General features: G+C 37.3%; 1 protein-coding gene across 4 annotated transcripts; it reads left to right on the forward strand.

The window, feature by feature from the left end:
* Positions 1 to 25,350, forward strand: NADK (NAD kinase). Of its 4 annotated transcripts, none has more exons than XM_080381306.1 (12): positions 1 to 192; positions 5,618 to 5,831; positions 10,843 to 10,926; positions 15,850 to 15,979; positions 16,536 to 16,644; positions 16,883 to 16,968; positions 17,262 to 17,364; positions 18,201 to 18,352; positions 18,850 to 18,949; positions 19,578 to 19,735; positions 20,889 to 20,971; positions 22,059 to 25,350. In XM_080381306.1, the coding sequence occupies exons 2-12, from the start codon at positions 5,659 to 5,661 to the stop codon at positions 22,204 to 22,206; spliced, it is 1,326 nt and encodes a 441-aa protein (XP_080237432.1). In that variant the 5' UTR covers positions 1 to 192; positions 5,618 to 5,658; the 3' UTR covers positions 22,207 to 25,350. The 4 variants fall into 4 exon arrangements, with proteins under 4 accessions (XP_080237432.1, XP_080237434.1, XP_080237433.1 ...); XM_080381308.1 differs by lacking the exon at positions 1 to 192 and adding an exon at positions 413 to 848; XM_080381307.1 differs by lacking the exon at positions 1 to 192 and adding an exon at positions 3,909 to 4,035.
* The last annotated feature ends 1,344 nt before the right edge of the window (positions 25,351 to 26,694 follow it).

The raw sequence follows: 26,694 nt of genomic DNA on the forward strand, positions 1-26,694 counted from the left end.
CCTGCGCGCTGCCCCGCCGCCGGCCCGACGCTCCTGAGGAGGCGGGGAGAGGACGATGGAGGCGCGCAGGGTCCGCCGGCCCCGCTCACTGCCTGGGAGCACCCGCGGCCGCCGCCACCACCACCGTCGGGCTCGACGTGCCGGCCTCTGAAGGAAGGGGCGGGGGGGGGACGCTCCGCCGGGCGGGGCGCGGTGAGTCGGGGGCGCATGGCCGGGCTGAGGGGAGCCCACTGGAGGAGCGCGGCCGGGCTGAGGGGAGCCCCCTCGGGGACGCGCGGCCGGGCTGAGGGGACCCCATTGGAGGAGCGCGGCCGGGTTGAGGGGGGGCCTCAGTCCGGGACGCGCGGCCGGCCTGAGGGGGACCCCAGTCGGAGACGCGCGGCCGGTCTGAGGGGAGCCCTCCGTAGAAGCGCGGCCGGGCCAGGCGGCTTCCAGCGGGGCGGCCGGTGCGCGTCCCCCCGGGGGGCTGCGCGGCGACCCCGCCGTGGAGCCGTGGCTGCTTGGGCTCCCGTCGCTGTCGCCGGCGCGGGGCGGGCGGGAGCCGCGGCGGCCAGTCCCGGGGCCGGCCCGGACCGGAGGCGCTCCTTTCCCGCGGCGGGCGGCGCTGGGGGAGCTGTGGCTGCCGGTGCCGCTGCGGGCTGCCACGGAGCGGCTGCACGGCCGGGAGGACCTCTCTGCGGGAGGCACCGTCAGTGCGCTGCGGGAAGGAGCCCGGAGGGAGGAGAGTTTCCCGAAAGGATAACAAGTAAACCCGCTTAATTTGGCCCGCGATCGCCTGGTCACACATCAACTGTGTGCGATCCCCCTCGTTTGTTTTAACATCTGCGTTTCTGACCGAAGGGATGGCGGTGAGTTTTAGGTTACGAACGCCCGTTCTTTGGTGTTGTAGGTGAGTGTGTTGGTGGTTCCGAAGCGGAAGGGTTAACAAATGGGCTCGTTTTCCCTGGGTATTTAACACGTGATAGTCATACTATCTGGGTTTTAGTAGAAATAGCACTAGAGTACGTAATCAAAAAACATACTACTAATTTTCAGCTGCTGACTGCTAACTTTAATATGGAATATTATTTCGTGGTGGGTTATTTTTTTTTTTTTTACTTCAGCCACACCAGAATGTGAAGTTCTAAAGGAAAACATAAAAAGGAAGTTTTGTCTAACCGATAGGGTTGTTTCTTCTTTTTTGGGTGAGAGGAGGTTTAGTGCCTTAGGGATGGAGTCATATGCATGTAATCTTTATTGGAATGTTTTCTTCAGTAAAATACAATAATAAAACCCAGTTCTCTACGTAATTAAGTGATTAAGCAAACAACGGTCTGTAGCAAGAGGGCAAGTGATAGTTTTTGGATATGACATTGTTCTGTTATGCCCTAATACAGGGTTGATGATAAAAGTACAAAATGAGGAGTTTTGAACAGCTGATGCAATTTTTAAAAAATTAGAAATATTGCAGTCTTGAAGGTGTGTTAAAAGTAGCATGAGTGTTTAGTCAGAATGGACCCTACACTAATCCTCTGATCGGGATGATTTAGGGCGAGGCATTTGGCAGGAAAAGTTTGTTACAAAATAACAGCTTACAAGTATGTTGTTAAAAAAAAATGACTTGATGATTTGCAGCCTTGAGTTCCTTGTGTAGCTGCTTGCATCAAAAGATCATGTGCCTTTGTTCTGTGCAATCGAACAGCAGAGAAGATGGCTTTTTAAGATGTGAGTGTTCGTAACTCTTACTTGGCCACCTGGATGTGGATTTTGTATATATTTATATATGTGAAAGCTTAGTAGAATTCTTTCAGACATCTTTTGTAACTAGGATTGTTACAGTCGACCCAGGGGTATAATTCCTTAATAATAATTGAACAGTGTAGTAAAGCTTTAGGGATGATGCTATGGTGTTGTGTCCTTCTATATAAAGATGGTTTGATGAAACCTTTGTGAAGTTCTGGGTCGTGGGAGCATTTATTTATAATGATAGAGAAGTTGAAGGTGGGAACCTATAGTAAAAGTTTGGATACATGTGAGAGGTGGCTCAACCGGCTATTTTGTCCCCGTCACAGAAACGTGATGTTAAGTGTTTGCACTTTCTCAATTGTCTTGCATTCTGTAGCACTGAATATCTAAACGCCTTTTTTTTTTTTTTTTTTTTTTTTAATAAATTTTGGACATGACTTAGACCAAAGCAACCTTTTTGCTAGGACATGTGCTTAAAGTTTTTAGATCCAATCCTGGAAGCTGTTCAGTGATAGTTTTGTCCTTGTGTCAAGTCTACTTATTTAATAAAGGTCTTGTGAGGGAATGTTAATTAAATAGTACATGGGGTAAGCTGTAGTTAAAACATCCTGAATTGGAAAGTATTACTTGGAAGGAATATCAAGTCTTAGGCTGTATTTAGTAGGTCTGTACACCGTCTTACTTCCAGTTTTATGCTAATCTGATTTTCTTTACTGGCAGCATCTGTCAGATGAAGATACTTCAGACAGAGTCACTTGGAAACACATTTTATTGCTTACTGTGTAAATTAGTTCTCTGCACCTCTTTAGTCAAGGAAGGCGTGGAATAGGATGCATATGTATCAGCTGTTAATTTACTGAGAGCTAGTTCTCCATAAACTGTTTTCACAGATGTTGCATTTCCATATGCTTTGTTAACTGTTACAGTAATTTTATTTTCCTAGGCCCAGAGCAAGTTTGCAGTGTTTGGATAAAAAGGAATGAAGAGCTGGTAATCTGTGTAAGGGGGAAGCAAAGGAAAATGATGTACTGTTAACTGCCTGGGCTTGTCAAATTTTTGTGTGTGCCCATTTTGCAGTACAAATTTTTGAGAAATAATTACTTATAATTCTGACTTGAGACAGGATGCATAGTACAGATATGCGTACATGCATATATGAATTATCTTTGTGAAATAGCTGTTGGGGATAGATAAGAGGAGATGAGAGACTGCTCACTATTGATTTTTACTCTTGATCCTTCTGAAGTAGTTCAGTAGCAGTCCATACTGAGAGCTAATTAATGACATATATAAAAACGACTATTTTGTATAACTTCCTAGGGTAATTTTGTGAGGACAGGGTTTCTTTTGGAAATACCTGGTGTCTAAATTTGATAATAAAACACAGTTGCAGTGTTCGGTGCCTGCTTTTTGTCTTCCACCAGTTCCAATGTGTTTTTTTATCTGTCTCGTTTATTCTTAAGGAGCTGATCTCCATCGATGAATAATTATCTCCAGCATTTTTATTGGCTAATTCTGCAAAGTGGAATGTATTCATGTATGCTAAATATTAAACTTGTCTCACTATAATAATTTTTGTTGCTATTAGCTAAGAGCATGCTAGTCAGTAAAGATACAGTCAGATCTGTAATTCTTTAAAAATCAGAGAGATGCTAAAGTATGTGGAAGTCTAGGTGTATAAAGATGCTAGAGAAGCCTTTTCAGACCCTCTGAAACCAGATACTAGAATGATTTCAGGTTGTAAGGAATAATCCTTAGATTTACAACTAAAAATTAAGGTATTAGATTTTTTTTAACATATGTTGATTGATAGACCTTTAAGTGCATCACAAGTGTGAGTAGCTACAAAGAGATGGTAAATGAGTGTCTAGTTTTCTCACTTCTTCTATGGCTTTTTTAAAAATTATTTTTAAATCTATTGATAAAGTCCTCTGTTAAAAAACAGAACTTCAAATTTTGCATTCTTTCTGTATTTGACAAGAAAGTCTGCTAATTCAGAATCCAGTTTGTGTGAGGGAGGCTGGGGGGGGAATCCATCAGAAATGTTTGTTCAAGTCTTTCTGGAATCTCTGAAGTTAAAACTTCAGAGTGGGCTAGTTTAGATTATAATTTGAAGAACAGACAATGTAAAAACTTTCCTCATGCACACACAGATGCTAAAAGACCCTTTTCAGTCAGATACTGAACATCTCATTTTAAAGTCACTTCTTTTCTGAAACTCAGGTATCTATATGACTTGTTTTCTGTAGCTGGTTCAGAAACAACCAGCCAGACATGCATTCCCAAAGCTTAACAAGGTTGTGATAAAAGGTAATACAAATTATAATCCATTAAAAATAACTTATGTTGTTTCAGTCAGATTTTACAGTCTGTTTACATATGTGCTTGCACAATGAGAGTAATTATGTGCATAAATCAACTAACTGGAACAAAATTTACATTAAGCTTAAAGTTGTCTAAAAATGGAGTTATAAAAAAAATTACAAATATGCTGAAATGACTATTTCCCAAGTCATGGTCACAGGTAATACTAAGTAATGAGTAACCAACAACTAAACACTGATACCTTTATATGTACAGGATCTCGTAAATTATTAAAGGCTGACAGTAATTGTACCTCTTTATAGTGGTATTCTCTTAGGGTAAGCCTTATCTACAGTAGGAGCAAAAGTATTTTCTAATTTGATTAGGTGGTGGTTCTGTCTAAATTAGTAATGAGCCAGTGCTCATTCTAAAATTACAACTTCGTTTTATTGATACTTTTGTTATCTAGAAGTTGGGATGCTGTGGAACACAGTACTTGTCATTGTCTGGTAACTTTGCAGCCACATATTGTTTTGTGCGTATTTGCCAGAGCCATAGTCCATTTTAATGGCTACAGTACTGTTATGGTCCATTCTCTACATCATACATTGGGAAGTTCATCCGAAGTGATGTAACTGCTTTTAAAACATCTGCAGATTTTTGTTGAACAAACTTTTTCCCTGTTGAAATCAACAAATCAGCTCACTTGAGGATGTACTGTTCCTCTGAACAGCATTATCTTAGATACTATTTGGTTACAATTTAGTGTTTATTCATACGCTGAAAGTTGCTTTCTATTTATATTCTGGTAAGGCTTCTTCTATTTGGTTCAGATAATGATGAGAACTTACAGGATTTCTAGTGCTTTTGGGGACAGATGGTTCTTTAAAGTTTGGGGATTGGTTTGGCTGGGTTTTACGTCTGCAAAATTGCTGTCTGCTCAGCTGTTTATCTTTTTTATTTGTGCAGAGTATTTGTGGAAGTTGAAATATGTGACATTTGTCCTTACTGCATCTTGTTTGTTTTGGACCATCTCCCCAGTTTGTCACAAATCATTTAAGAACTTAGGTATCATCCTCCAGCTTGTTTTGGTCTCCTAGCTTGATATGAATCTCATTTTTTGTGAAGAACTAAAGTTTATTTAAGCTTACCTACAGCATTATTTGTTTTGCTTGCTTTGACAGATTTTTTCCTGCTATAGCCTAGAGTATTCTAGTTTTATTTGTTCAGTGTAGCTATCACTTAATAGGAGACTTTATAGTTTTCCTGAGTCTTCATTTGGGAATATTTAAAGCTTTTCTTCCTCTTCAGTATCGAAAATACTGGAGACATGAATCTGTGCTGATCTTGAAACAACGTTGTATTGAGCCTCTTCTAAATCTGGGAACAAGAGTGTTATAATTCTGGCTGGTTTTCCTTCCGGTGTCTTCTGATTACCTTGAAGAACTTGTCAATTGCCCAGATGCTTTTAAGAAGTATTTATCAAAGTGTGTAAACTCAGTATTTAATACTACGTTAATACTTTGCTAATACTGACATTTTTCTTCTCTCTCCTCCCTATCCCCTCTCTCCTGATGTTTTTCCACAGGAATTAAATTTCTCTCTCACTGAGGTTCCTTCACTTCCAGTATGGAGATGAATCGAGAAAAACTGTGTACCAGTAAGGCTGATGTGAGCTCAGATTCTGCTTATCATTGCTCAACATGTCATGATGATGAGGAGTGGAGCAATACTAGCCGGGGACGAGCTAAGTCACGAAGTTTGTCTGCTTCACCAGCCCTAGGAAGCACCAAAGAATTCCGGTATGGTTCTTAGTTCTTGCTACCTTGAAGAAAAATGAAAATAAATAAATAAATAACAAAAAAAAAATGTTCAGATTTAAATTTTTGCTCCTGTGTTTATATAACCATAGCCTTGCAGCTGTGACAAGTGATAATGACTGGAAATAAAAATAGTGGTTTGTGGCACTAAATAGAGAGGGAGAACCACCCTATTGTGGTCCATGCTGTGAAAAGAACTTGATTTTCTCAAGTAGCCACATAGGTGGTCATCTCTAAACTGACATTCATGTAAGCAGCTTCTGGCTGGTTGTGAGGCCTGCCTTCTGTTCCAGTGCTTCTTGGGAGATCTGAAACTGCTTTTCATAGGTATTTCAGCAACGTTCTATATGTGTGTATACAGCTTCAGCAAGACAACACGTTACTCGTTCACTTTGGATATGCCATTTAAATGCTGTCTGAAGTGAGTATGTTGGAGCCTGGATTCAATGACGTGTTTGCGTTTAGAAATGGCTGTGTGAAATGTAATAGATCCTTTTTTTGAAGACAGACTGCACATGAAACTACTATCTGTAGTGTCATGTATTGAAATTACTTCTTAGTAAGGAAGTTTTTTAAGAAAGTATGGGTATATTTCCAGTTAGGAGAAGTTCTTAAAGTGTAAAATTTATGAAGGTTATTGTTTATAAGCAGATAAACACAAAATACTAATTTTCAAATTTGAGGAACTCATTGTGCCCAAGTACTTCTAGGGTTTTGGAGTAGATTTGAGCTTTGGATACTATGATACTTGTCATATTTCAGCCTAGCTTCAGAAGTTTTAAGTACCTTCCAGAAATAAAATAGAAATGCATCTGTACTGGGCTATGTAAATTCACAGCTTGATAGTAGCTCAGGTGACAAGAAAGGAACAATTTTGTGCTTGGTTCCAGATCTTTAATCAGTAGGCAGAACTTCACCTTTTGCTCAACAAGTTACTTTTAAGGGGTTCTTAAAATGTACTTCAAAAGGTGGTTAGCCCAAATGGAAGGCAGGAAGGGGGATGGACTAAGAGCAGACCTGTAATCAAAATGGCGTGGCTGTCAAAACAGGTATCTGCAGAGTTCATAGTCTCAAAAAAGAATCAAAAGTAGAGAAACTTCTGCAAATTTTTGCAAATGCTCAAGCTAGAGCTGTAGTGCTGTGTGTTACAAACCTGTATGAGTACTTAGGTTATACGGTAACGTGAGGCAGCACAAAGTATGCTTGTGCTTGTGGATTGTTTCACAGCAATGAGAAACGCCCATTTTTTTCTTTGAGCCAAATTTCTAATCTAGTTGCAAGGCTCTTGTCATGTGGACAGCTTGGACAGAACTCTTGGTTTTTGTGATCTTTGGACCCATTGTAAATATTGAATGACATGCAGTGGTGGTAGCAGTGTGTCTTGATCTTGTGGGAAGCGTAGCAGAACTTTACCTTACTTACATTGTGACCCTCTATAAAAGCATGGACAGAATCATGGAGGAGTTTCTCAACAGATGACATTTTCGTCTAGAGTTACTGCTTTGCTGGTAGGAATGTTCTTGCAAGGCAGAGCATGTATGGGTGAGGCCGAAGATCGCAGGGGGAAGGTTTATGGTGAAGGGAAGCTTAATAAAAGCCTTTATCTGAAGAGTCTAAAAGGTTAGGAAAATACTTGTTTTTCATATGTAGTTCAGAAAGTCAGTGTACTTTAAGGCTTTTGGAAAATGTTGACAAGTGCCTGTGCTCTGTCTAGTCTAGCTGTACTGTTGTGTGTGTCATAGTTAATTCGTAAGACTTTACGTTGCAAGTGTGCTGTTTAACTGTAAAACTGGTGGTTTTTTCACTTCTCCACTTAAAGAACGTAGGCTTCAGTCAACCTCTGTAAAAGACCATGTGGTCTAAATTTTTCTGTATTATTATTTCCTAGCTAAATAACTACTTTTTTAGACTAGAATTGATCTTTTTAGACCCTACCTGTTGTGGGTTTGATTTAGGGTTATTGTTTACGAGGATTTTTGGTTTGTGTTTTTTTCATGAACAGGTTCTTAATTCATTCACTGGCTGTCTTCAGTTCAGTGCAAAATTGTCACAAGGCATGTTGCAGAATGTCAGAAAGTGATTTCAGGCTTGTTGTGTAGCATTCAGGTTGTAGTAGCTGCCTGTCTGCTTTGAACTGCCAAGTACATTTTTAAGAGATTATGTCTAATTTCCAGTGCATCACTGTTCATTCTTAGCAGACAGTCTTATTACAAACATTTTTAAATTCTGTTCACTGAAATATTTTACCTGCATAGATTGAGTACTAATAAACCCAAATAAAATCTCAATGAAAATGTATACCAATTATTAATTGCAGCTTGCAGAGAAAACTTTGTTTGAATCTCATGAAGGTCAGATGTGGCTATTTAATGCCTGTTGTAGGAACAGAGTTCAGCCAGTTACTGGGAGTTTCATGGAATAATGGCCTGTGTTAAAGAAGGCAAAAAGACAGTTATTTGTGAGAAAATGAGTGGAGCAAAAAGTGGGAAGTGATGTTGTCAGGGTGTTCTTTCACTATCCCAGTTTCAAGTGTAATTGTTCACAAGTAGATACACACTTACCATTCCTTTACCTATACTGGTACACACATTAATCTCTAATTAATCAGTCCTTGCTCATTTTTCTGTTTTAATATAAATAAGGTAAACTTTATAAAAACAGTACTAATCTTATGTGTCTGGATTAGTCGTGCCTGGACTTACAAATAGGAAAAAATACCTGAAAAACAAGTATCACTTCTATATGTTAGATGTAGAAAATTCAATACTCATTTTCATTATTGGAAATCAAATCTTATTCCATGTCTAATAAGATATACATGTATAAATAAGATGTTGCTTTTATTCCTTAACTGTATCTTCTTAACCTGTCATCTGGTTTTGATTTTTACAGATCTCTGAGGAGTTTTTTTAGTGCTAAGAGTGAGTCATCAGGCTGGTCTGAGCTACTTTGATATAGACAATAGAAGGCAGTGCAGTAATGATTTGTTATTGCCAAGCAATAGGTTGGTTAGCAGTTCCTGCCTTAATTGAATTAAGCACAGGAAAAGCATATGTCCCCCTTCTTTTTGATGGAATAATTCTAATAGCATTTACATAATCTTTCAACAGTTTGGTAACTTGTGTAAGTTTTACTCCCCTTTAAAGATTTGCTGAAGGAGGTGGGAAGGAAGTAGTGCAGGACAGTTCTGACTTGCTCCAGATAATCTCATGCTAGAGCCTAGGAGTAATCCTGTGTTTTGGGTGGGATTTAGATTTGAAGATAAATGACATTTCAGAGCTCCCCTTTATTTGAAGAGAAAGATCATATTAGCTCTTATTAGATATATAAATGGAAAAAAATAACTTTTTTTTTCCCTACCTCTTCAAAACTAATGCCAGGTGCTGCAGATATGTATCTCCATATAACTTAGAATTGAATGATTTTCATTTTATTAATTTAAGGACAACGATTTAAACAACAAAAAATTGTGTTTAAATGTTCGTGACACTATTACTGTGACTTTACCATGGCAAAACAATCTGAAAGTGTTGCCTTGGTGTTGGAGATTTCATCGTAAATGCTTGTCCAGACTTACACTGGGAAACCTATTATATATATGTTACCATATGGAGATGAAGAGCACTGATTAAGCTATTTCACGCATGTTTATACCAGATGTAATCATTCTGCATGTCCTGTTCTAAAATTGTGTGCTCTTAGATAAGATGTAGTACTTCAAGAAATACAGAAGAGGAAGTATTGTGGTCGTTGTGTCTGCAGCAGTAAAGCTCATGTCACTTAAGAATTGATGCAGACTAATCCTTTACACACACTAATGACACAAAACTTAACATTGTAGTTTTGGGGTTTTTTTTGCTGAGAACATGGCCTGAAAACAACAGTCTTGGGCGTAATTTTTCATGTGCCTAGTTGTTTGCTTGCTCAGTCAGCAGAAATGAATGCATGCCAAAATATTACAGAAGAGAAAGTGCTTATACTATATAAACCAAAGCTCTGTCTTATGTTTTGTATTTTGATTGATTAGGCCCACTTGTTAAGTGAAGGTTGTGAGACTGCTGAATTACATAACAAAAACTGAATGCTGGTACTCGGCATACTAGTTTGCTCAGCTGGTGTTATTACGGAAGTATTTTGAGTGTCTTTGGAATGTTGCCACAAGCCTCTCATTTGACATTTTCTCAATGTTATTTAATAACTTCCTACAGAATCTGAAATGTTCAGTCAGTTACTACTCAAGTATCTGGTTGAGTGCTCAGTGTTAAATACTTGTTTATGCTATCATGTTGACTATTATTTGGGATTACAACAAACTGAGGAGTTTCAGAATGTGTCAATTCTTTCTTGTTCTAGCTTAAAAAAAACCCACAAAACCAAACCAAAGCTTTTTTTAATATGTAAGAATTACATACCTAATTCTGAAACAGGAATTATCTGTGCTTTGTTTCTTAAACACAGGAATTTTCCTTTTCACAGTAGTGAGACCTTGAAGATGGATCATGTTTTCATAGCTTGGAATTTATCCCCATTTTTTTGGTCTGAGACACACATGGTACTGTTCTGTATTGTAGTGCCCAAAAGAGTTGAGACTAAATAGAATCTTTGAAGACCTTGATATGAATTCACAGAACCAACTTGAGAAAACTTGAGCACATCTTCTTTGTGGCTGTGATGCTTCCTTTGTGCAAAGTGAAGATGAAATGAATACAAGAAGAACGTGTGCATGGTACTAATGTTTAGGCAGTGATTCCTTACTATGTGGAGGGGATAAACTGTGAGTGAGGCTTCAATTAAAATTGCTTTTAAGGAGTAGGGACAGGAGTTAAGTTTTAGATTCGAAATGTAAGAGTTAGTACATATAAAATTATGTTGGCTGGTCAACCACAAATGGCTTTTTTGTTGGTTGGGGAGCTAATTATACCCGGGTTGACTTCACATTTCTTTTCCTTATGAATTAATTTAATTTTTATATATATGTATTTTTTTTTCTTAGGAGAACACGCTCCTTGCATGGACCATGCCCAGTGACCACATTTGGACCAAAGGCCTGTATGCTGCAAAATCCTAAAACGATTATGTAAGTACTTGTCAAATGAATGGTATTATGCTTATTTTATGTGAAAGGAAGTTCACTTTTCCACTATTCAGCCCCTAATCGACATTGTACTTGACCTGATATTTAGAGATTTGCATGTTGCTTGATTGCCAGTTGGGGTCTGCATTTAAAAAGTCAGTCTGAGAGGAGAATGGATAGCACTGCTAAACTGTATTCTCAAGTAAAACCCCACTAGATGTGCATTAGCTTGATCTGCATGTTGAAAACTGTAATATGGGTTTGAATGTCATGGTGGTTTTTTTTCTCCCAAGTGATGATAGGACATAATCAGTATTTCTCTATATGGATATATAGTGGTTTGCCAGTTGGAATACTTCCTGCAGGACAATGGACATAAAAGGAAATTAATTTTACTGGTTTTACATTACTACTACTTGTGGTGTTCTTAGGCCCACTATCTACTACTGATACCGGGAGAATTTTACCAGTGTGCTTAACTATAAATGTTATAACTGATGTATCCATGGCATTGCCAAGCAGTGCAACACTGTATTATGTAGTTTAGCTACTAGTAGAACGCTGCATTGTATAGTATAGTTTAGCTACTAAATAGATAAGAACCAGTCCGAAGCAGAGACATGATCCCAGAGTGCTGAAGCAGGGCCAGGAGAAGAGAAGGTCATGAAAAGGATGAGAAGATGAAAAAGAAGAGGATGAAGAAAGGATGAAGCTGTCCTAAAGGACCACCAGAGGACCCCTGACCCATTAGGCCACACACGTGTAGTAAGAGTGCAGATATGATAAGTAGTTCATGGAACTGTAAGGAATATGCCAATAGTTTCTCAGAAATGTCATTAGTACATATAGATTGGCCATCTAAAGATAAGCAATGAACAAAGTTGGGGTGCGTGTTGCGTGGCACTTATTCCCTGTGCATCCAGCACCAAAACTAAAGAATTTCTGCTTTCTAATGCTCCAAACCGGGTATCAGAGAGTTTTGTCTCTGATTTTTCAGTATCACTACCTAAACTAATCAGAGTTTTTTCACAGCTCAGTAGATGTGTTTTGGAAAAAAAAATAATCAATCATTTCACATAAAAATACAGCAGGACATGTAAACAGTATTAAGTGCTGAAGTTTTGTTTAGACATGTTTTGCATAATCTGCAATCCATAGTTTAATGTCAACAATGACAACTATAATAAACACTTTCCAACATAATTGACAGTAAACTTGCTATGCGTATTAAACAGCCTTTTAGCAATCTAATTATGATATGGAAAAGTTATTGGTAGCATTTCGTTTATCCCATCAACTTGAGATACATAAAGAGTGGTGTTTCTGAATGATAGAGGAACAAAAAGTTTTATGGACAACACAAGGGAAGGAAGAGAAACTGTTCTGTGTACTGTGAAATCTGAGGAAAGCCTTCCCCATCTCGGTATTATGTGTTTGAGCTAGTAGTTTGTGGTTTTGTATTTGATCTATGGCACCTTCAGTGTATGAATATCATTAAGGCACGTTTGCTTTTAGACTTGGCTGATAAATTTAGTGTGAAAATAAGGATTGGTTTCTGCTTGGCAGGCATATAAATGTTTTAATTGTGTAGGTTGCGTGGTAGAAAAGTGTTGCTTTTTACACCGTGTATTATATACTTAATAAACGGTGTCTTGACTTGGTCAAATGAGGAATGTCAGGGTTTTACAGATTAAATAAGTTAGTGGTCCCTATTTTTTTCCTTGAAAAAGTTTTTTTCATTGCTCTTTCATTTAAATGTAAGGTATTTGAGCTAAATATTTATTTCTGTAAATCTCTAGCTATATACTAGTAGTCTTTCTCAAACCAGGGTGGTGGTATCCTAACTTTTTCTACAAAAGTGTGATGATAATCTTGCAGTGTACAGAAACTCTTAGCTTGCTCATTCTTTCTGTCTGTCCCAAAGTTGGTGATTTGATGTGCTGCCTGAAAACCCAGCTTGCTGCTTATATTCACCCACCTGACTGTGGTGAAGGTGCTCCTCCCCCTGGGCTGGGCCAGCATGGTGCAATATAATGAGTGTCCAGGTCGGCAGAGTACAGAGGCTGCAGGCAATACTGAAGGCACATGCTACATGCGAGGGAGAAGACTCTTTATGTCCTGTTCGGAATAGCTGGGGAGTAAGGAGTGCTCTCAGGTCACTGAAGGAAGGGACTATTTGAAGACCAAATTGTAAATGTTTTTGTTGTGGCTTCTGAAAACAAGCAAAAGTGTTTTGTTTGTGTTGTTCTTCTCTATGGTCAGTAATATTGTTAAGCTCTCTTCACTGGAGAGGATTTTTTAACAGAAAATTGTAGCGTTTATATACAGGCATAAGTTAGTGAAGGTATTGATGTCTCTTTAAGTGCTAGTGTTGATGATTGTATTGAAAAACCTGTTTTCTGAAGACTTTTTTTTAAGATGACCAGGTTAATTGAATGACTATTCAGTGAAAAAAGTGCTTGAGTTGTTGAGGAGAGGTCAGGTCAGATACCTCTCGATAAACTCTTGCTTGAAGTGAGATGTTTTCTTATGAAATTTTGCCTCTGAAGATCTGCAATAAATGTTTTATACAGGATTTTTCTGTAAAGCCTGACAACTTTTTGTTGAGGCTGATTGTAATACTTAACTGGGGAAAAATTTTCAGAGGAAAATTTGATTTTGAGGTAGCAGTTTATTAATGAGTGATAAAAGCCTCAGCCTTTTCTCTTTTTTTGGAGCTGTTGCATTTGCCTGATTCTTGGAAAGAAACATGAAGGTCTTAAAGCATGTCATGAATAATCTTTCATTTAGTAGAACTACGTGGAATTGGTGAGTACAGCTGAAATAGACAGACTGTCTTTCATTTGAATGAAGTCTGTAGTAGTTCTAGGTTTGCTAAATGAAAAGCAGTACTGCAATCTTTAGTTCTTCGCCAGCTTTAGGAGAAAGCCTAATCATCTTGAAATGGTTTTGGGGGTGGTTGTATTTTTTACTTTTTAACAGTATCAAGTTTCAGGGAATTTAATTTTGCAAAATGAACTTTTGTATGGGAAACACCCTATAAGACTTCAGCTTCAGTTCCTTTGCAAGTGTTCGGCAGCAACATTAATGCAATTCCTTTTTTTATTATTATTTTATTTTATTTTCAGTTTAGCTATTGGTTGGTTAGTCAAGTCAGAAAAAGCCTTCCAAATTCTTAGTCATCTCAGATTCATGGCGATATATGAGAACCAAGTACGGTATCTACAGGACACCCTTACGCTGAGCCGGGGGATTGGACTAGACTCTCTGCAGAGGTGCCTTCCAACCTCTGCCGTTCTGTGGTTTCTTGACTGAAAAACACAGTGAGATGAAACATAATGTAATGTTGAAACCTGTATGTGATACTGCTTGTAACTGCATATTGTAGTCTTCTGTGTTATGTAATAATTTAGAGAGAGAGGGGGCACTGTTTCTTAGTAAACATTATTGGTATTACACCGCTTCATTAAGCTATAGTTTCTGCTTTATTTATATGCAGAATGTAGGCATTTGGTTATTCCACCACCTGCATCATAATCTGTTTTATTTTAACCCTTGAAGTGCTAAATCTAAATATCTTTGTAAATTTGACTTGTTCAGCATTAATACTAATCTGCTTTGCTTTATGGATTACACCTGCACTGTATGGAGGAGGACGGGATGCTTGTTATATGTGAAATACAACTGTGAAGTCATGTAGCTTAGAAGTAGGTTTAAAAGAAGGGGGAAAATACAGCTGGGTATTTCTAAATCAACTAATTGTATCGTAGAGCAACATGAGGGTTCTGTTACTGAACCCTCTTGAAAGCTGCAAAATTATTTGTGTACATATATTTAGTTCTTGAGGTTCTCAAGGCTTAGAATGCTGTCCTGACAATAGGCAGGAAGTAGTTTAAAAATATTTTTAAAAGATTGTTTGGGGGTTTTAAATTTATTGTTTTTTAAGTAGTAGTTGTGCTGCTTTAAGCAGATAAACTTGCTTTGCGTTCAGCACTAAAGTAAAATCAATATCTAGATTAGAGTTTTAAAGAAATGTTGCACAAAAGTTATGTATGCTTACATATCTGTAATGTTTGCATGGAACAGAAGTGTACAGGCATCTGTTCCTATTTAAGCTCTTTTTATAAGGCTTTATGATAGGAAATATAAGAGTTGCAAGTGTAGACTTCCCAGAATAGAGTGTACGTACTAAAGTTTTTTTATAGTTAAGGCTTATCTTGAGGATTTAGTACAGGTGACCCTGTGCATCGTAATTACTTGCTCTTCTCTTGGGATAGTGTTGTTTTGTGTTAGTAGAAAGACTGTAGATTTTTTGTCTGCATCTACAGGCTTCAAACTGTATTGAGAAATCTGTGACTGTATACTGGTATAAGTGAAAAAATGCTGAAGGAAATACTGCTAAAAAGAAAAAAAAATCTGGGTTGGAACTATTGCACTGTTTTTTAAATTTACGTTGACTTAAGCTGTTTGACTTACAGGATTGGATGGGAATACATTTTATGCCGTTTTTATTTCTGCTTTTCTAATTGGATGTTTTTTCCTTATTTTGAATCAGCTTAAGAGGAGAGAGCACTAAAACAAGATAGAGGAAAGCATTATGGCTGGAAGCATCAGGGAAGACCTCAGTTAGTTCAAGAACTTTATCCAAGAGCTTTTGTAGTGCTTCTGTTAAAGCCCCTGTTTGCACATGTTATGAGCATGGTAACAGTGACAAGAATGGACACCTTACTACTGTGTTACCATCTTAATACAGTAAAGCATTGACTGGTTTCATAGGGGAATAAGCATCATTGCAAAACAAACTATTGCATTCTTCTTTCTGTTGCTCTAGGACTGTGTGCAGTTATACGTAAGGATATATTCTTAACACACCAGAATGTTGTCAAAGCAAAATGTAGTGACATTGTCTTTTTTTCTCTTCTCCAGGCACATTCAGGATCCAGCAAGCCAGCGGCTGACATGGAACAAACCTCCCAAGAGTGTCCTTGTTATTAAAAAGATACGTGATGCCAGTCTGCTACAACCTTTTAAAGAGCTTTGTGTGTATCTTACTGAGGTAATGAAACATAAATTCTCTTTTTTTATCATAATGAAAAATTTTACATCTAAACTGTCTTCAATTACTGGTTCTGCTGAATGTGGAATGTGCAGCATTGTATAGTGCAAACAAATCGCACCCATTGCCACTGGAAGTGGTAAAACTTGTTTCAGAGCTTAAAATCAGTACTTAAGTACTTTAAGTACAGAGCTGCTTTTTTTTTTTTGAAAAAAAAAAAGTTAAAGTAAAAACTTTCCTTTATTTTGCAGTTTTAAATTACAGGGAATGGAATATAAAAAGCTGAACCGTTTAAGCCTTGAACAAACATAGTGATGTTACTGCATCGTGTAGTCTATATTCCAAAGTTTATTTTCATTCATTAGGTGGTCTGTGCATGCTGCAAAATACTCCTTAGAATTAGACCACACATTAAAAATAAATCCCACAACCACCAGATGCAGACCACTTCTGTAATATATTATTTAGATGTTTTAAATGAATGCAAATTATGGGGAGAGTCAAATATTTTGTTATTTTAAGAGGTTATTAACAAGCTTATCTTACCTCTCTTAAGGAGAACAATATGATAGTGTATGTAGAGAAAAAAGTATTGGAAGACCCCGCTATAGCTAATGATGATAATTTTGGACCAGTGAAGAAGAAATTTTGCACCTTCAGAGAAGGTATGGTAGCGACTTCTTGAAAGCAAAGCTGAAGAATATTGCTTATTTGTCTCGGTATTTCCTTAGTCGTTGGGTCAATTGTGTTAAATTAAAGTGTCTTTTGGAAACAGCTGTTGTTACATCTTCATTGTGGTTTTTTTATATTTGTAAGTGAATGTTGCTGCACTTAATTTATGTTAAGAAATTAAGCCTGTTGATAAAACTTAATTCAAAACTTGTATTTCAATGTTGCTTATAGATTATGATGATATCTCCAATCAGATAGACTTTATCATATGCCTAGGAGGAGATGGGACCTTACTTTACGCTTCTTCGCTTTTCCAGGTTGGTCTTTCTGGGAAATAGACTTAAAGACATCTTTTCTTTTTGAAGTAATTGAAGATGGTTGGGTGGTTTTTTTTATCTTTGTTACTGAGTTTGGCATTTGTCCTTTGCTGTTCATGCCTTTTTTTATCAAGCCTGTTTAACCCTATACCTGCTGCAAATAATGTATGTGATGTGTTGTTTTTATTATGCACAGCTGAAGTTACATCAGTAGTCAAAATATTTACAGGCAATTAGTTGAAGTATGAATTGTTTTTATTCAGTAGCTTTTAAATTCTTTTCTTTATTGATAGGGTAGTGTACCTCCAGTTATGGCTTTTCATCTGGGATCCCTTGGATTTCTTACTCCATTTAATTTTGAGAATTTTCAGTCCCAAGTCACTCAGGTTATAGAAGGTAAATTTCAGGGGACAAGGTGTGGTGTTTCTGTTTGTTACATTTTCTGTAGCTTTTTCCAAGACTAGTAAATTTCCTTAACCAACTCCTGTAGGTTGTCCCATAAGATTGAGTCTCAAGAAATGTATGCTAAACTAACAAAAGCATTTTATTGTATTGGCCCATTCAGTGCTGCTTCCCGTACTATTGTGTAAAGGAAAATGGCTAAGAAATAACTTTGTCCTGGGTGGAGTAAACAAGTATAAGATGATGCAGAACTTAAATTAAATAACATTTAAGTGTAGCTCTGAAGTATGTGGTAGTCTCTTTCTCTAAGCAGTGCAGTACCTAAATACTGAGAAATCAGGCAAGTAAAATGTTTGAGGAAAGAAACACTTTGCTGCTTCAATGTGGGGTTATTTGATTTGCATCCAAAGTAGATTCCTGAAAAAAAATGTCTAAAATTCTCAAATTGCTAGAATGTTGTCTTTTAATAGGTGTTTCTAATACACTAATTTTCTTTAAGCTTAGCTATTGTCTTAGTGAAGATCACGTGAGCCTAACAGTGTTTTCCAATCTTGATCACATCCATATAAAACTTAAATTTTCTTTTTACATGATGAGGAAAGGTAGGAAGGACGGGGTTCCAATTTGACTTTAATTTTGCTCATTACTAGTAAAAATTAGTTTTGAGCTTTAACCAAGTGTAGACAATTGTCATATGAATGAAATTGGGAACTTTGAAAGCACGGGCAATAGATGGATGGTATTTCATACAGTTTGCTAGTCATTACAGGATTTTATTTACTGTACTAGCATATCATTTTTGTGTACTTTCTCCTATATTTAAATTCTAGGCAATGCAGCACTTGTTCTACGAAGCAGGCTGAAAGTGAAAGTAGTAAAAGAGCATAGAGAGAAAATGACAGTACAAAACGGTATAGAAGAAAATGGAGTAGTGTCTACAAATATGGAGAAAGAAGTGGGCAAGCAAATTATGCAATATCAGGTCAGAGGTCAACATAAGCATAAGAACAAATATGCTGTTTGTAAATTGCTTTGTACTTCTTTTATTATAACCTTCCCCTTTTCAGTAGTTTACTTACATTAGCCCAATAGTGTGAAACTGATGCATACGTGCACTAAATAATAAGGAAATGGTGTAAATCATTATTTTCTGCAATCGTAAGTGCTAATACTGTACTTTCCTGTAGTAATATTTTCCTTCTATTTTGAAAACAAAGTAGTAGTTCTAAAATGGGATAACCCAAAGATTTTTATAAGTGAATAGAAAACCCTTGCACCTTGTTAGTAACCAGCTTCTGGAAATAATTCTTAACGTCTAAAAACTTCAGCTGGCACTTGATGAAGAAGTGTAAAGAGAGTCTAATGTGGCAGGTACTAAATCAGCATGAATTTTTCAAAGATCTGAAAACCATGTTTGAGCTTGTTATTTATTACATTGCCAAGTCAGCAATAGCAGTGTAATATTTGATGTCCTGACAGGTCCTAAATGAAGTTGTAGTGGATCGTGGTCCTTCCTCTTACCTTTCCAACGTAGATGTCTTTCTAGATGGACACCTGATAACAACAGTGCAAGGAGATGGTGAGTCTGCTTCTTGAGTTAAATTGCTTATCTGTTTGTGTGTAGATTGTTGCTGGTTTACTGGAGGATACTCTCACATGGAAACAAAATCTCAAGCTTCAGTTTACTGGTGACAGAAAATACTAATGTGCGAAGAATAGGTATGTTTATGCGTTGGTAACTAATGTGTTCCACAATGAAGCATTGAAGTGTTGCAAGCTTTGTTTGTGGACTTGTGAAGGCAAGTGGTGTTTTCTTTAGGCATAGTATGTTAGGGCTAAGGGCAAGAAATAGCTCAGAAAAGATTTGCTTGGATATCTGGAATTTGCTGAAGGCCTACAATCTCAACTCATGAAATACAGCAGTTCATCTTCAAAGCTCTTATCCTTAAAATTATGAATGGCACTGTTAGAAAGTTGTGTAACCTCAGATCTAGAAGTTTATGCAACTTACAAGAAGCTGTAGAACAAACGTGCTGTGCCAGGATTAGTAGAGAGTTTCTGACTTTTTGTGTATTAGACCGCAGTTCTGCGAAATACAAGTTGATACATTCTTTGCTTCATTTTCATAACAGTGCTGTTTCTTAGGCTTCCAAAATAACACATTGATTGTAATGCTAATGTAAGTGAAATTTTTGCTCCTTTCACAGGAGTCATTGTCTCCACGCCGACTGGTAGCACTGCATACGCAGCTGCAGCAGGAGCTTCTATGATTCATCCAAATGTTCCTGCAATAATGATCACCCCCATCTGCCCTCACTCATTGTCTTTCAGACCTATTGTTGTTCCTGCTGGAGTGGAACTCAAGGTTAGCTTCTGTTATGTTAGTTCTCTTTCTAAGTTAAAAACTTCTGCAGTAACCTTGTGAACTTGACCAAAGCAGAAGAGGTTAGCAAATGCTATGTATCTCCTGCATTCCTTCAGTTGTGGGAGGGCTGGATCAAGTCTGGTTGAAGAATGCATCTTTGTTTAAAGTAATATACCCACTAGCGGAATACTTTACACTGCTTGTTTTGCAAAATGTGAATACATACATTTGCATTCTGACTAATGAAATTTTATATATTTTTGACTGAAGTGCTTATATATCAGTGGTGTTTAAGGGGATAAAAAATTCTACTTTCATGGCTAAAGCAAACTGCTGATTTTGAATATATTGTAGTTATCTGCAATTCACAAATTATTTTTTGTTAACTCTGTCTTGCAGAAAAAAAGGTAATACCTGAGTATAAAATGGACTTAGTTAATATGTGTTTTTAACAAATACCCACGCGTAAGGATGAACCCCTTTGTGCTTCTTCTGTCTGTTACAAGCCCCTAGTCTGCTCCAGTTGGAAGAGAGCTAGCATGTTTAGAAGGGCTCTTCTAGGGGTGTTAAAAGATTAGCATTAAGAAGTAAGTGTGCACTGGGGTTTCTGTTCCTATTTTCCAACGCAGATCGAATGTTTATTCACAGCACTGTTCTCGGTCTACAACTACTTTCATGTCAGTTGGTCTAACTGGCCAATGGTAGTCAACTCTTTACTAACAGGAGCGCATGTTAAATATGAGCAGAACTTCCTAAATTTGGCAGCTTTAGATTCATTTTGTATTAAAATCTATTTTTCTGGATTAACTGGATTGATTTTCTTGAAAGAGATACTATGTCAGTTCACGTAACTGAATTAAAGTCTGTACTAGCTGTAGCTGGAAAGTCTGTCTGGTTTATGACCTTGTAGTTATTAGGAGGGGGTTTATTGCATGTAGAAAAATATATGTATTTATAGCAGACATGAAGTGAAGGTTTGGAACTTGTGTGCCATGCTACTGCATTGTTGTTATGGACATATTACAAATTTCCATGCAACTGTAAAGTTGAATGAGTCAGTTCTGTACTTGGAGGGAAGATGGAGAAGGTGCTAGTTCCTTGCTCTTGAAAAATAGATTTTGGACCTGAAGTTTAATTCTTTTCTCATTTTCAGATTATGCTTTCCCCAGATGCCAGGAATACAGCATGGGTTTCATTTGATGGAAGGAAGAGGCAGGAAATATGCCATGGAGACAGGTCAAGCCTTTTTTTCATTGTTGCATCTCTCTATAAGTATAGAAAATCTGGTTCTTATTCTCTAATCTGCCAGAATGGTTGCTTGCAGTGAGGAAACAAGCTTTTATAAACGCTCTTAACAGCACAAACTGCGCTAAAACCATTTAATTTCTAAGTTGAGTCTTTTAGATCTTCCTATGAAAGCAAGTGAAATGTTAGGACAAAAGCATGTAAACATTGCATGCTTGGCAAGGAAGATGGACATGTCTTTAGAAAATTCTCTAAATTTAACTTAAAGGTAAACCTTAGGAGTTTGAGAAGATGTAAACCAACAGGAGTTGCATTGGCTCTAAATAATGCCATATGGTTTAAACTATGTTAACTTAGTGAATGGTTGTGGTCACTTGCAATGCTATTGCCTTGAGTGAGCAGAATGCAGCATGTGAAGTTTGCTAAGGTTTTATGTGCAAAATGTGGTGGCTTATCCTCCTGGGAATAGGATAGTGATTTAAAGTAACTGTGTGATACGTGACTGGTAGACTTGCAATTCAGGCTGACTTTGGTGTTTTTTTCTCTTGGTCCATACAAGTTCCCAGAAATGGAAAATGTATAGCTGGCATGACATTCCCATCCTGAACTGTTTGTATTTCCTCTGAGATTGAAAGATCTATAGAATAGATCAGGAGACTAGTAAGGGTTCAAACGGGAGATTTGGCCCTTTGTGAGATTGTAGACTTCTTAGCGCTGTTGCGTATAGTTAAAACTTGAAACTTAAAGGCCAATGTGGTGATTTACGTTTTCTGTTGTCCCTGTGTTGTTGATGTGAAGGCAAGGAGATTCTGCCTGCAGGATGTCATGGAGTGGTTCGGTATTCTCACTGTTTCAGTGTGCTGTCCACAGCACATCCGTTAGCAATTTTAAGCCCTGCGTTCACACTGTTTAGATGAGCCTGCAGACTTGGTTATCGCTTGATTATGGAAACTTGCTGTTTTACCAAATTGTCTGAACAATAGCACTATATTAGGTAGTGAAGAGAAGATATTATTATTTTTTTTTCAATTGCTATTCATTGCCCTTGACTGACTGGGGTATTCCTGTGTTGTTGCAGTATTAGCATCACTACCTCTTGCTATCCCCTTCCTTCGATCTGTTTCCGAGATCCTGTGAGCGACTGGTTTGAAAGCTTGGCTGAGTGTTTACACTGGAATGTTCGGAAGAAGCAAAATAACTTTGCTGTTGAAGAAGAAGAATTTTGAGTGTCTACATCTAACAAGACTCATGGGAATGGAAAGTGGCAGTATCCCTTCTATATGCTTGGATTTTAAAGTTTTTGGCTAACAAGTGTGGTCACCATCTCAGACATGTATAATGATTATAGTTTATATCTGTCTGATCTGCTGATGGCTGGAAATTATTGTGCTACTTCCTGTCCACCAAGGGTAGAAATGGAAGGAATTAGGCTCTGATTGTTGTGATCCAGTGTGAATTTCCTGCAAATGCGCGATCTGAAAATGGTTTATTTCTGATTGGCATTGAGAACCGCATCTGTAGATTTGATTGTAACCTATAACTTGACGATAATATGGTAGACTGAATGTAGATACATAATAGAAAAGTGGCAGTAGAAAAGTGGCATTCAAATATTCTATTTAATTTGGTGTATTTGTAATTCCATTTAAGACTGCTATGCATATAAAGTCTCAAAGAATTTTTCTTTCTTAAAAAAAAAAGAAGCTTCTCTTTGTTAGCTTAAGTCTTGCCCAGAATGGCTCCCCATCAAGACAATGCTTAAAATACTTTCTCCTTACTTGCAAATGTGACACACTGTGAAGAAACGCCCATGAAGAATGTTTTTTATTAATTGGTGGAACTAGTAAAAAAAAGGTTTTTTTATATATCTGTCTTATGCCTGTTAGAGCAGTGTTTGACCTTTGGCTGTCATCACTGTGTAAACATCCATAAATAGCATGGGCGAGCATTAGTGTGGGCTTAGCTGGTTATGACAATGATCTCTGTTTTTGTAGCTGAGCTAGTGCATAGCTCTGCAGCTCCTGTTGGTGGGAATCATCAGTGTGTTAGTTTTTCTTATTATTTCTGTTTGATTCTCTGGAATAAATGGTAGTATTAGAGACTACAAAGTGAAAAAAAAAAAGTGTTCAAGTAGAATCTGGACTTCAATTACTATTACATTGTCTAGTTCCACCGTTGTCTTGAAGAAAAGAATATTCTATACTATGCCCTGAATGCCCTCAACTTCCACAGATACCTTCCAACTCTTGGTGCTGAGTAATACAGAGAGGGATACTGCGTCATAGGTAGGCTGAAAAATGAGAGGACACATTCCCAGTAGAGTAGCAATGGTGCCTTCAGCACACTCAAGATATTCTAAGTCTCATATTTACTTTTTTAAGATGCTTTCAAATGTTTCTAACTTCTTTATGTACATATTTTATTGTATGTGCTTTTATGAAAGAAAAAAAAAAACAACAAAAAAACTAGTTGGGGGGAAAAAAGGGTTTGTACTATACTTTAACTGAAAAGTATCAAACCCAAGTATAATGTTTACATTTATGTTCTCTGTGGTGCAGTCTCATGATCATACTATTCAAACTTTAGCATTTTCAAAGTCTTGCTGCATTGGTCATGAAAGGAATGGACATCATGTGTTAAATTTAAGCCTATGGCATAATATTGTGGAGGAATTAATTTACTGATTAAGATGGGATTTCCTTGAAAGTGGAGTGAGAAGCTTTGTTGAACTTTTCATGATTGTCTTATGTTGTTTATGTGGTCCAAAGTGGTAATGGGAAATGTATAAATTTCTGAACTCTGCCTAACCTGCTGTCCTCTGATGGTTTAAACAATGTCTGTTCCATTTTGGATACAGCCCTAGTCTGTCTAATTTTATTAAATCCAGGTGAGAGCACTTTTCCATGAATTAGTAGTAAACTCTTGGTTAATGATACAAATCACACTGAAAATGTGTTAATATAAATTAATACACAATTTGTAAATTTTGTAAAATAGAGTATTGGTTTGATTTGGTCTAAATAGACAAATTTTGTGATTTCCTGGAGAAAATCCAGATAGCTTTTGGGATTTGTCTTTCACTTGAACCTGCAGTAATTGTTTTATCACTGTTTTGAAGCTACTTACGGGTTTTCTAGGTGGAGTATTCAGTTATTTAATAACTATTTACTTTTTGAACTATAGAAGTGTCAGACTTTTAGCTTTTGAAACTTATTTTATTTAAACATGCAATAATTGAGAAAAGGAACAGGGTATAGTGGCTATATAAATGTTTTGTTAAGTGGAAAACAAGCAGAATACTAGGCATGCTAGGAAGTGGAAATCATTTTGCAGAGGTGAGGTGAAATGGTTAATGAGCCTTATCTAGTATTTTTTTAAAGATAAAACTATATTCAGCACTTTTTATTTATGCTTTTTATAATAGTAAAGCTATTATTGATTAAATTGCTGAACTTTAATTTTCAGAGTGCATAGTTCATGATATCTGTTATCAAAATTTACCTAACTAGTTTCTTCAGATTAGATCTAGATTAGGAGTTGTCTTTGAATTTATCACGCAGTGCAATTGCATTACTGGCTTTGAAGCTTTTGCAGTTTTGCCTGTACAACTGTTGCCGCTTGATAACAATCTTACTTGGATCACTGATCAGCCAAGTAGAGCGCTGCAGTCACTGACTGAAGGAAAGAAAGTCACATGATGACTTTAGTTTTTGCTTTTTCTTCAAAAAGCTGCATTGATTATAATTGCCCTAGCTGCTTTATATCAAAACACAACCCAAATTGTGTTAATACATGACAAATTTATCTAACTGTACAAAGTCCATTTTCAAGGCCTTTAGTCCGCAAACCAGCGATTCACAAGCAGGCTAGTGAGGTTTAAACGGCAGTTAAGTTTTGCATATTTAACTGCTTAAAGTGTGGGCAACTTCTGTTCAAACCACAGCTGAAGCAGAGAAAAGCTGTAATGCACACTTGGTTATATTGGCAATACAAGCTCATTTTGCTGATGTAGCTTACTCAAAGTAACTTGTTTAAACTGTACTAGTAAAATAGGTTTTTGCTGATTAAGAGCAGTGTGTCTAATATAAGGGTTTGTAAATATCACTGCACCCACAAATCCTTTCCAGTCTGCAAAGGGCCAAGATGGAAGCCTGGAAATTAATTTTTTTTTTTTTTTTTTAAGTTATTCTCTAGTAGAGAATTTAAGAAGTTATTAACAACTGATGTAGTATGGCATAAAGCAGTGTACTGAAATTTGAAGAGAGGAAAAATCCTGTTACATATTGTTAATGCTTTGAAAACTTGTTTTAAATATTGTTGAAAACAAATATTTTTCAATCCTTTCAATAAAAGCTTTTTGTAAAGTTGGATTTGTAAAGCAGCACTTTGACTGTTAAGAATATAAAATTAGGTTCACACGATTACTTGCTTGGAAGGCAAATATCCAGTGTGGGGTTTTAATACACTGTCTCATGGGACAGTACCATCTGCTTTCTGGAAACATACCCAAGGCTCTTTTGAATGTATATGTCTGATACCAATCTTTTCTCAAAAGTTTCAAAATAAAAGCAGGATTTGCTGTGCAAGCTGAAACAAATTTTCTATACAACTAGATGTGCTACATGAATTATGCTTTTGAAGGCCCAAGAGGAGAAAAATGAGGAAAGAAATAAGATAAGGGCAATAATCTGAGATAATCTTGATTGCTCACATAGGCATCGGGTGGCAGGATGGATTACAGCGGTCTCAGGAAGTACAAACCCCCCCCCCCCCCTTATCCCGGATGTAAAGATCAACCCAGCTTGTACTTGCTGCTGTTCCCCGTTTAATTTAATCTGGGTCTTCCTTCTTCTGCAGCAGTCCTACCTGTCTTGATGATGGTGTCGTGCTCCTTGTGCAACTGTGAGATGACTTATTGCACTGCTAATGAAAGGAGTGGCAGAGAAGCATATAGCATTTACAGTGGTATTAGGATTTGTTTACGTAAAAATGTGATTATGTTCTAAAGACAATTTGAACTAGCCATACCAATTAATTACCTGTTACCGTGGGGCACTGGATTGCAAGGCCTAAATGTTCTTCCTTACTTTGTCAAATTATTTTGTCTTTCTGTGCTGTGTTCTTTTAACTTTTCTGGAATTCAGGTTAGTTTCGGCTGTTGCACATGTGCACAGCACCCTGAAGCCCTTTTTAAGGGGAGTCTCTTGTATTGTCCTCAAACAGAAAAGCAGGAAACTACACCCAGAGAAATGCAATTAAAGCTACCAGTGCTTTGTATTGATGGGAAGATTAGTGAGTTTATTCATTTTTTCAGTAATGCACAGTGAAAAATGGAGCTCAAAGGCTAAAACACAGAACAGGTAGAAAGAGAATCACGCAAAAATGAAGCATGTGAGTGGTTTGGATTTTTTTCTTCCTGTTGGGTGCTCTTACTTTATTGTATATGAAAAAGTAGCCTCTCTACATGCCAGTTTTGAGATATTTCTCATCTAGGAAAGGAAGATTGATCAAAGAAGGGGAAATGCTTGTGTATTTATCAGGCGTTATGTAAAGAATTAACGCAAACTACCTAAAACTCAAATCTCCTTTTACGTATTGCTCTGGGTAAAGCTTGCTAAATGCTTTTGGCAGGGGAAGTTCTTGATGATGTGCAGAGCAGTAGCGTCTGTCTATTTGGTATAGTGTGATTTGTTCCTGTTGCTTTTCTATTGGCA

This window comes from Falco punctatus, assembly GCF_963210335.1.
Source record: "Falco punctatus genome assembly, chromosome: 3".
Taxonomy (NCBI): Eukaryota; Metazoa; Chordata; class Aves; order Falconiformes; family Falconidae; genus Falco; species Falco punctatus.

Coding starts and splice junctions, on each gene's coding strand:
- NADK (XM_080381306.1), top strand. CDS start 5,659: ATGGAGATGAATCGAGAAAAACTGTGTACCAGTAAGGCTGATGTGAGC. Junction 16,645..16,882: donor ATTTTGCACCTTCAGAGAAG/GTATGGTAGCGA, acceptor TGTTGCTTATAG/ATTATGATGATATCTCCAAT. Junction 18,353..18,849: donor AGCAAATTATGCAATATCAG/GTCAGAGGTCAA, acceptor ATGTCCTGACAG/GTCCTAAATGAAGTTGTAGT.